This window comes from Hypomesus transpacificus, chromosome 2 (genome assembly GCF_021917145.1).
Source record: "Hypomesus transpacificus isolate Combined female chromosome 2, fHypTra1, whole genome shotgun sequence".
Classification (NCBI taxonomy): Eukaryota; Metazoa; Chordata; class Actinopteri; order Osmeriformes; family Osmeridae; genus Hypomesus; species Hypomesus transpacificus.
The window spans coordinates 15,939,125-15,950,911 of NC_061061.1; the positions used below are offsets into that span (position 1 = coordinate 15,939,125).

Here is an 11,787-nt window from a genome sequence, read left to right on the forward strand (position 1 = left end):
CCACAAAGGTACTACCCCCGCTGAATAGTCTGCCAGTCCATACACACACGCTAAGCCAGTTCACATGAGCCACTGCTCCTTCTCCTTATTGAACTGCTCAGCCCATCTCCGGGTCAGCTCCAGGTAAAGTTCAGGCTGATGGGGCTGGTAGTCTAAGTACAGGCGTGTCACTGTCTTCTTCGGCACCGCCTTCTCAATCTGCGTGCCCTCGTGCCACTCGTTAAAGGACGTGATGGTGACGACCTCCGGCCGCACGCCGAGCGCAGCCTGCAGGGCCATCTCGTAGTAACGGCCGTTGACGCGGTTCCGCGTGTTGTGGTTGTTCCACGGCCGGATGCTGGTGTCGATGTAGCCGGGCCCCACGCTGGGAACGAACAGCAGGTTGTTGCCATCGCAGAACGCCTTGATCGCCTTCCAGTTTTGGTGGGAGGAGCCGAAAGAGAAGCCGTTTGAGGCGAAGTAGGTGTACATGCCGTCGAAGCCGCCGGCCAGGATGTCGTGTTTGTGCCGTTCCTCCACGATGAGGGCGATGAAGACGGCATCGTAGGCTGTTCCCCGCAGGCTGTGGGAGCCTGCGGGGGTCAAGAGGTCAGACCAGGCCTCTGGAGGGGTCAGGTAGGAGTCATAGATGTAGAAGAAAGGCAATACCTTCCCTGTGCTGGTGGTGAACTTGTAGAAGGCTCCATGGTCCCCATACCTGAAGACACAAGGAGAATCGTTGGAAGAAGAAACCCACATGACAGTACAATCAGGAGGAAACAGCTGACAGGATGTTCTTTTGTGACAGGAGGATGTTAATCCAAGGAATCAAGCCATGAAGCTTGTCACACCCATGAATAAGTCATACAGCTAGCATTAGCTGAGTGTGTTTTCTGTCTTTGTGGGTTACCATTCTCTTTAACACAGAGTGAAGTTTAAATGGGTTTACCTATGCGCTCCCTCTCTCTCTCTAGGGATAGGAGCAATGCAAAGTGGCCATACCTGTCGATGATGTACTTGATGTTGTCATGTACACTCTGGTCTGTCCGTCCTCTGTATGGCTGGATATGAAATGCAACCTGGAGAAACAAACCCAGAAATGATTAGGTTGATGTTGCACCTTTCATCAATGAGGATGTCTAAAAACGAATCATTGTTGAGAATAAAACAGAACAGTATAACACATGACAAGATATGAAAAATCAACCAATGTGTAGGCCTATAGGTTTAATATTTTAAGGGAAGAATGGAGAAATCCATGACTGAATTATATATGATCAAACTAAATGCTTTTGTTCTTGTGGATTGGCATCCCAAGAGGAACACAATTGCTTCTTAAGTGGATGGATTTGGTAATTATGGAAATAGAAGTAACACCTCACTCAGCCAGTAAGATAGTGTCTGACGAGTCCTGTATTGGCTGCAGGATGTCTCTGTTTTTGGCTTGTAGCCTTTAAAACGCTTATCCTATTCTGTTGTTTTGAGAACTAACCCTAACGCATGTAACAGTATGCAGTCCTTGCATTTTACATGAGACAGAACAGCAATTCAGTACATGGTTGCAAAGAGGTCTTGCAGTTGGCCAAGTGCTTTAGACTACAGGGGATGGGGTCTGGAGGTAACAGTGGCCTTTAGACCTTCAGAAGCGATTGCCGTGGAGATGTAGTTCAATAAATGAAAGAGATGCTCGGTGTGAATTGGATTTGGTATAGGATAGGAAGGTGGTGGTTTTACACTGGTGCCCCTCCTGTGGGCTGGATAAACAGAGATGTGTGAGAAGGAAAGAGAAATCAATGTTTTATCACTGATGGTGGCAGGTATGTTTTGGTGTTGGATGGAAATGTTCCATTCCAATTGCTCTCTCTTGGAAGTCGCTTTGGATAAAAGCATCTGCTAAATGCGTAAATGTAAATGTACATTTCAATGCTCCCCCCCCCCCTTCAATTTGTAATTTGAGTCATGACTATAGCTGACAAAACCACAGGTCCTAAAAGGAATGGCACTCTCTGTAATAAAAGGGTAGATTTTATTCTTCATCTGCAAAATGGATTTCATTACAAGCGTGGGCCCTGCAAAAATGTGTACAAAACTGGATAATTGAGACAGTATCACCCTTTACTGCGGATGAATGCAAACTGTGAAACAAGCCAGACCATTTGTCCAAGACACGGAAGGCCAATTTATGATTAAAGGAGACCAAGCAAGAGCCTTTTAATAACTCACAAACATAGCCAGTGTATCCATAGCGCACCAGACCGCACAGTACATTTGGCTAAAGAGAGTAGGATGACACTGTAATATAATGCATGTAACAAACCCCAAGGAAGGGAATCGAGACGTTCGTTTAAAACGTCTCAGGCAAGCAAATGTATGCCAGAGATGTTGCCATTGCTCAGTTTCGGGATGACGCTCGATGATGGTGGTAAGCTTTGACAATTAATTTGATTTCAGTCAAGTGCACCACGCTGTCAACGTCGTCTTTCTAGCCTGAACATCACTAGGCTTGTGTCGTGCTCCACAGGACAGGATCGAGCTGCATGCTGTTCAGTACATCTGGAGCCAAGGAAATGTGCTTGACGGCATATCTTGGACATCCCTACACTACTTTGTGTATGGAACATGGCCTACTTTTCGACTGGAACATTTATAGGCCCTCGGGGTGCAGATTGTTCAGGGAGGCAAAACTGAGTCATGGGACCCACACCCTCTCTCCCTAGATGCTCTTGCACCCAGTGTCTCCCGCCCACCACCACTGCCTCCCCCCCCCCTCCCACCTCCATCCACCCCCTCATTTTTTCAGCCTGAGCTAGCCTGCAAGCTGAGCACAAGGGCCTCAATTGGCACTGTTGGCATCGCTGGCACAGTGAGAGGATCTACTTTTGCGCCTTCGACTCGACTGTAGGCTACATACATAATACAGAAGAGTGGAATATGGGTGCTGACGCTTGACTTTTAAAAGGGTTCTTAATGCATTGTTTTTACATAAAACCATGAGTGGAGCGTGCCTTTTTTCGCAAAGTCAACCAATGTACGACCATATATATGGCCCTATATATCCTATATAATATCGTTTTTATTATTGCAAGTGCTGTACAGTTAGCCTTTGACCTGGTCAGCATATTTGCGAAGACAGTCTCTGTTTTGGCCTTGGCATGTGTGTGTGCACGTGCGTGTGTCAGGGAATGAGTGAGAGAGCAGTGATGCCATGTTACATGCAGAACTCCTTCAATTGTCCGGTCAAGCGGCAAGTTATAAGGCTGCTGTAGCTTTGTTCGTTGTGATCCTTTGTGGCTCAGAGTGTGATGAGACAGGGCTTCTCCTGCTGTGAAAGAGCGGACAGGACAGAGATGACTCAGCTGGTGAACAGAGATGGACTGACGGATTGATTCCGTTGAATGCACTTGTCTTATTATGCAATGTATATCCTTTGTAGGTACAGAAGCACTGGCTAGAAATTGCTTACTCATCTCTCAGATACTGTAAACTGGCAGCCTTTTTAGAGGATGCCGAATCATTGTAGGGCCATCCATCCTTGCATTGGGTTCTTGCCTCATGGTGTGAGGCTTAAAGAGGTTTTTGTCTGCTTTTACACTGAAGCTGGGACGAGCTGAGTTTAGAGTACAAGAGGGTCTTGTTTGCTTTAGAACATTTTCACCGAGAGCATCATCTTTTTTCAATTGTCAGCGCTTTACAAAGACTGTGCATAAATACTCTCCAAAGATAGATGTTCTCCATTGCAGTGGGAGTAGGATGAGCTGGTCAAGAGGAGGCAGGCTCTAGAAGAGACTACCTACAAGCACCACTCGACAGTTTATTAAAGAAAATGTTCAGTATACTCGCTGTCTTTGTGTTGGTGTGTGATTATCATTGATTATACAGATGCTGAGGTGAGTTGACCGAATAAGACAGGTTTATATGGAACAGGCACCTGGTCTACGAAAGGCTAAACATAGTTGGCCAGAAAATGCTCCAAAACACCTTCCTTAAATCATTTAGGCTCCCTATTTGTTTTCCTTTCAAAACCAGTTAACTTTGTTTTCATCACTGTATCATACACGTCGTGGCACTTTGGCTGACACCAGCAAAAAATCCAGGCCCTCTGTTTACAAACAAACTACAATTGTCAATCTGCTTGTTGTCCAAAACAAGGAAGACACCATATGTATGAACAGCTGAAAATACAGTCTGTCACAGTGTTACAATTAGTGTTTTGAAGGGATTATTGTCACATCTTAGAAGCACATTTACAACTCATGTAAAATACCACTTCCTTGAGGCTCCCCCCTCCTCTCCCCTTCTCTCTCTCTCTCTCTCTCTCTCTCTCTCTCTCTCTCTCTCTCTTTCTCTCACTTTTAAAAAGAGCTTTGGTGCTCCATGACATTAAGTTGAAACGGATAGTGGCTTACCTGGTTGGCTAACACCTCAGCCACCTGGTTTACTTTGTTTAAATGTGCTGTGTGTTGAGCAAACACTGGCTGTGAATTATAGATGGTTCCCAGCTGGAGACCAGAGCTCTTACAAGCGTGTCTCCTTCATCCCACTGAACTCTGAATTTGTTCGCACAGATGCGAGGCTCACTCTGCCCTAGAGCAGCTTTTTACACACACACACACACACACACACACACACACACACACACACACACACACACACACACACACACACACATGGATTCACACACATCAAATAACTGTTCACAGCTGTCCACTGACACACACATATCACTCTGATTGCCGTGTAGTTCCGTCGTTCATATGCATGGCTGTCTACACAACATAATATCAATCTACCAGCTTTGTCATATTTACACGCCTATACTTCTGCTGGTTTACAGATGCACTCCAGCTCCAGACAACAACCCTGTAGCTATTTATGGACACACAGCATGGCATTGGTTATGTCATCAACCCACAGCCACGGCCATGAAATATCATCCCTTTTGAATAGTGCTGCTCTCTTCCTGCCTTTGTCTGAAGTGGATCTGACATTACACATATCACATTACCAAGAAGAGGCTCTGAAAGGCTCCACACAGTGATAAGAAACAGACATGCAGGCAGTTGTTTACCAAGGGACCACATTTTCCGGCCTAATTGGCATTTGGTCATGTGCTTGCCTCCAACACCCCCCTGCCCCCTGTGCTCCAACGCGTTTCCCAGCCTCTGTAAACAACACGTCCGACAACTCTGTGTCCCGCTTGGATCTGATGTTAGGCCATCAGTTCTGGTCGAAGGCTGAGTCCGACCCCATCTCCCCCAGACCACCCTGGACAGAGCTGGGAGATCCAGCCTATGTTCCATTTCAACACTAACCCAAACCCCCCACCCCCTAACACACACACAGTGGCCCACATGAAGAGCCGTGAAGTGTGTGTTTAAGTACAGGTGTGTGTGTGTGTGTGTGAGAGAGAGAGAAGGAGGGAGAGAGAGAGAGACAGAGAGAGAGAGAGAGAGAGAGAGAGAGAGAGAGAGAGAGAGAGAGAGAGAGAGACAGAGAGAGAGAGAGAGAGAGAGAGAGAGAGAGAGAGAGAGAGAGAGAGAGAGAGAGAGAGAGAGAGAGAGAGAGAGAGTGTACCTTAAGGCTGTGTCTATAGGCAGCATCCAGAACAGCTGGCACCAAGTCTTCTGTGGGTTCACCGTTGTCATCAGCTAGGCCTGGAGGGTACCAGGACAGTACTATGACCCCTGTAAGACACACACACACACACTCAGCCTCTCTAGAAACTCTGGATCTGTTAGCCCATCAGTTATTCTATAAAGCCTGAATACCCTGAATCGGTACTTTACTTTATTAGGTAATTTACCAGTCCACAAATTATTTGAGCAGACAGTTCTAGCAGTTTTTTGATTGGATTTGAATTGTGCCATCCCTTTTTATTGCAACAGACAATGCAATGTGGTGTTTGGACATCATCTTTCCTTTGATTGATGAAAGATAAGTTTATCGCCTTTTGACTGGCGTTGGCATCGGAAGGCGTAGAGAGGGACACAGCCCAACCGTAAGTGACAGCTCATAAATTGTAATGTGGCTGTGGATGCTTGCCCACATTCGAATGTCCACAAACGCTGTTGTTGTCACACTGCCAGGCGGTCACTGGCAAACCACGTAGCACTCAGAGCTAATTCCTTTACCCCGTGTCCACTTGGTAAGAGGCTGTGTGGAATATTTGATTACACCATCAAAATAGCCATGTGTGCGTATACGTATTAAAAGTTGTGGCTATTGCGATTAATTGTATTGACAAAGCACTGAGGGGGAAGTGGACGATCAGTCATTTAGGGAAGTCATGTGATTTAGTATTCCGCTCAGGACTTGGTACCAGTTGCTAATTAAATGGGTTCTCTTTAAAAAGTAATGTCAAGCTGGCATGTCTGTGTTCCATCTGACAGAGTGCGTTTTGGGGGAGGGGCTAGAGACTGTAAGCTGGCATGCCGGACGATGTAGGCTACAATAGCCAATTGAGCCGGAGGGGAAATATTGCATTTTCATGGACGAAGGCTGTCCCATCAATTCACTGTGCAAAGTAAAGTGCAACACTGTGGGCAGTATGTCTTTCGTAGAATAGATCTAACTAAATGATAACAAGCATAGTCTAAACCGATGTGCCATGTGTAACTGTTATTTGACATACGCAAAGTTCCACAAGCAAAGTTTTATATAGGCCTAGCGTCAGACGGCCTCCCATGTAAAACATGACCCTCTGCATTAACCCAATAGACGCGGAGTTATGGTGAGCGAGCGCTTTTCGGTGCATTCCATCGCGTGCTGAAACAATTCCATCAAGCGCAAGCGAAACAGCTGTTCGCTAACTAGGACTAATATAACTCTGTAGGACTACCAGCTGGGTACGTTATAGTTTTACTTTGTCCGTAAGTTGATGACTGAATTACCAACCCCTGCACCTTACAATACCTGCTGCAGCCGCTCCAATCTGCTCCATGTGGGACTCTATAACGTCAGGATCCCTGGAACTGTATGGCCCAAGCTCGGGATAGAAACTGGATCCGATGTCTTCCGGCGGCATGTGCCTTCCCCTTGGGTAACTGGAAGCGATTTTGGGGTCCCAGTGCTGCACCAGTGCGTGGTCCCAATGCATGTATTTCCCGTCCATGTGCGGAGTCCCGTACCACAAATGGTAAAATATATGGACGTCATAAAAAATGATTCCTTCAGGTCCAGAGTTCGATAAAAGTACTTTGGTGTTGCTGGAAGCTGGACGGGCTTGACCTGGAGACACGACCATGTCTTGGGAAACAGAGCGGCGATCAATCTTTCCCCCAACCATCATCCCCAGGTCCAACCCTGGGGCCATGCCTGAGAATCCATCACTGGGCTTTAAGGTCCTCAACCCCATCATGGTACCAAAAACAAATATTGTAAATAATAACAGGACTATGCATGCTTTCTTTCGAAACCGAGCCATGGTACATAAAGGTCTCGCGGAGGCTATTCCGTTCTGTGTGAGAAGCGCGTTGAATTGCGCTGCCACCGAGTCGATGCAAAACAAGACCCCTTTATGTTCTCCTTTCCTAAAACGCTTACTGTAAATCAATTAATGATCAAAATATTATCTCGAGATGTGTTCAGCAAAAAAAGTAAGTTATAGACACAATGATATCCACGGAAATCGAAATAACTTAATCATAATGCAGAATCAGAGTCAATTCAACTCATCATAACTTAATGAATGAGAGTTGATGGCAGATGACAGTGTCATTTCCGCTACGCTTTTTGACGCAGTGGCAATAGAGTTGACATGAACTCGCAATTAAAATGTCAATAGTTTGTTTGTTATACACTTAAGTGGGTATTAGTAGACAGTGGTTTGAAGTGGTCAGGAAGTTAACTTCCCCAAAACAAGAGAACACAAAAAACGAGAGATTACTGAATGCCTAGACCTCCTAACCGCAACAACGTAGACTTTTTACCTTGTGAGCTGAGGGAGTTTTGGGCTAAATGTCGAATGGGAAAATATGTGGCGTCATCCAGTGGCATACCCTCCTTGTCAAGCAATATAATATAATACAATATAATCCTCTGATATCTTTCAATCGTCCACAGTCGTCCCCACTGATCGCTGAATTGTCACACATGTTGTCATCGTTCCTGCCCTCTCCTCTTGTTTACACGCTTTCTAGGGCTTTCTCACTGGTGTTCACAAATGTACGCCAACGGAAAAGCAACGAGGACAGCAGACCGCAGTCGAAATTCTAAGCAACAGGATCGTCTTACGGAAGCGCTTTCTGGTTGCTGTCCATGGTAGCACCTAGCCACACAGCTTTGCTGATGGTTGTGTTAAGATACGTTTATTTAAGCTGTGAAGGAGGCGGGGTCTTTTGAGTTTTCCCGTTTTTATTTATATATATATTTATCTGCATGTGTTACGCAGCAGGAATTGTGATGGCTATACTATGACTATGTAAAACAAACTGAAATACTTGCAGAAGCAACCCCCCCCCCCCCATCCCCCTTCCAGAACACACACGCTCACCTTTGACCACAACCATGTTATTCCCCAAAAAACAAAAGATTTAACTAAAACAGGCTCGAGGGTGTCTATCACATCGTTTCAGCATCCTCATCAGCGGCTTAATTTACCTATAAAGATGAGCCGCTGCACACGCCAGGGCGGGCGTCAGATGCTTCCACGCCACGATGTCAAACAAGGGTAGACGTTTGGAAAAACAACCACTCTTATGCATACATAACTTGCAGTGACGTGGTTTTAGTTCTGTATGTTTCTTAAAACGTGGAAAGTATATCGTCATGGACAGAAAAAATATGAAAGTAGTGCATGCAAAGATGCATGCAATATAAAACTGAATATTCACACTGACTAAACACTGGTTATCAGAAATGAGAGTGGCCTGCTTAGGTAGTCTACACGAACCACTAACATTTTCAAATAGGAAGAATAATTGAGTCCCAGTGTCTAAAATCGAACTTTACAGAGAATGTCTACTGATGAAAAAAGAAAGAATACTGGCATCTTGTGGTCGAGGGCTAATGTTTCGAGGATCGGTATTGCATGCAATCCATGAGTGGATAAAATGTCTATATTAACAGAATCAGTAGCCTACTTAGTGTACTTTGATCCACTAGAGTACTCAACTCCAAACACCTTCCTATTGTTCTGGGGTTTCTGAGACGAAATAATATTCAAACCTACAAAAAAAAAATCATCAATCTCAGTACATGGCTTGTATCCTTCTAAAATCACCCCAAAACTAAGTAAGAAAAGTAAGGCCAATTGTCTGAGGTAAAACTGGTGTGAGAAGGAAGGTGGGAAATTAGACAGCGGGCAGTTATAGTCTCATTGGCATTTAGGCTATATATTATGCTTTACCTCTGGGGGACGCTAGAGAGTTAACAAAACAGCTGATGTTGTTTCGGACTTTTTGATAGTATTCTACACTTAAAGCTGTAAGCAAATGTCACATGTGTATTCAAATTGTTATTATGATATATTCATTTTTTTTTTTGTTATGAGATAAATAAGTCACTTGGTCATTGTGACTGCAAGGTAACAGGTGTTAATATTTTTATAAAGAAATTGGGTTGAAAAGAGTAGCAATATATATGTGTCTTTCTATTTGAAAACATTTAGCTACTCTCGCCTTTTTGCGCTCACAAAAACGCTGTCCTTGGTGCTGAAACTTGGAAGCCAAGCAATGCAAAAGCCCCCTAACATGAACGATTTTAGCAGCGTAGATGTGTAGATACTTGTAGTTGACTCTCTCTTTTTCTCTGCCCATCCCTTGCATCCCTTGCATCCCTTGCAAGCCATAAGCTGATGGTTTTTCAAAACCATAGACAACGTCACGCAGAGAATCAGAAGGAAAGTTGGCCTGCTTTTTAGTAGTTAAACAAACTTCTCATGGCTTCCTTCAAACTTTTATCTAAAAACTGCAACCTAAACAGTGTTTGGGTTAGGTATGAATCTCAAATGACCGTCTTTGGCATAAATGAACAACACGTGGTTATTTTTCTTCTGCAGCAGATTTCTAAAAGCTTTCATTTGCAGCCTGACTCTTCTATGGAAAGGAGATCATTATCATACAAAACGTGATTGTGTAAAACCTGCTGATCCGTAGAACAAATGAACAACCAGTGGGACAAGCGAAGTCTGGTCAACATGACATTGTTTAGCAAATGAAGTCAAAATATTGACAACTTTCTGTCGTTTTTGGTTTAGTGCCGTCCACCTTTAACGCAAAGCATAAGCTACGTTACTTTCACAGTGTTTGTAGTAAACTTTAAACTTTTGTAGCCTACAATTTATTTGAACCGTTGCCTAAAATCAGGCCTAACCCGGCTTTGTGGCCAAATCAATTTACTATTAAAAGAAATACATGTAACCAAGTGGTACTGCTGTAAAAAACTCATCTCAATCATCATTCAGACATCCAAACTTTTTATCTTAACACAGCTCGTGATAAAGCTGTTACATGGCCAAAAATATAATAATGTTGCATTATAAGGCCACGGGTTCTCTTTAGGCTTGCAACGCCTAGTCTTCGAGCTCGCTTGCAGATGGCTAAACCTTCGTTTGAAACTCTCCTGGGTCTTTAACACCACAAGGGGTCGTGATCATATTAGGACTGATAAAAGGCTATCATCGTCGTATAGCCTAATCATATTCTTCCCAAATTGACATGCACCAAATAAAGAAAATGTAGAAGATGTTTGCTGTTTTTGTATAGATTTTTCAGAATCAGAAATAAATGTGATATTTATTACGTTTTCTGCGTCTTTTCTTGCATAAAAACGCATGCTTACAATGTAAAAGGCCACCTAATAATTGTAATATTAGCCTTAAAAAATAAGATTCGACCGTACATTACGTTCGACAGTAAAATGATTACCTTATAACAGTGATAATAATGGATGTCTTATTGCACATGCATTACTGTTGACGATATGACAATTGCTATAGGTCCAGTAGTCTATCGAGGAATAGTAAATGTTATACTGTTATTATTGTTGTTTTTTATTGTTATTACGTAGTAGCCTATAGCTAGTCTATATTTTCTTTGTAGGATAGTTCTTTAATATTTGTTTATCTTAATCATTTTAGAATTTAGAGAAGTTCTGAACCACTACTTGGTCTCTTGTCCCGTAATTTATCACTCTACAAGGACAAGAGTCAACAGTCATCTTAACATATGTGATCAATCACTATTGATCTATGAATTCGTTAGACCAGCTTGGCCTGCTTTTGTACAACACCTCTGTTAGGGTTTAATATATTACCTAGCGTTTTATTTTGAGCAATTGATTAATGAAATGTTTTTTTTTTACCTCATTTCTGACTAAACATCAATTTGGCATTATTTTCTTCTTCAAAAAGGCATCAATGAATACTACTGAGCTGTCACACCCTTCCCCCTCCAATTTCTTGCTGAAAACGATTCACATCTGGTTTACCTCTTCAATCTATTGTTTTGCATGCGTCAGCAACTTACTGCAGCAATAGAATGACTGATTCTCATGGAAAGTATGAGTTTAATGATAACCCAATCACACAAATGTTTAGAGAATATCCTGAATCCACGAAAGAAAAACATTTAGAACAAATAATGTACACTCGTACAATGGCAAAGCAAATGTGAAAATGCATCAACAACGGCTAGAAAATATCCTCACATGCTTTTCTATCGTGATATCTTCAAATTACGGAGGATTTTAAACATTTCTGTTTTCATGATCTAAGAAGACTATTTGGATAGCATGTTGGCATATCGGTGCCTTTTGCTATGACGATGCAGTTTATATACAAATTGATAGCATTTTATGCATCCGGCTTAC

The 11,787-nt window shown here is 43.3% G+C and overlaps 1 protein-coding gene across 1 annotated transcript; it reads right to left on the reverse strand.

Moving 5' to 3' along the window:
• Nucleotides 1-23: 23 nt before the first annotated feature.
• On the reverse strand, nt 24-7,402 carry LOC124480583 (glycoprotein endo-alpha-1,2-mannosidase-like protein). Its single transcript, XM_047040065.1, has 4 exons — nt 6,892-7,402; nt 5,554-5,663; nt 982-1,058; nt 24-697 (listed from the first exon to the last, which is right to left on the reverse strand). Exons 1-4 carry the CDS (start codon nt 7,400-7,402, stop codon nt 61-63), a joined length of 1,335 nt encoding a protein of 444 aa, XP_046896021.1. The 3' UTR covers nt 24-60.
• Nucleotides 7,403-11,787: the final 4,385 nt, after the last annotated feature.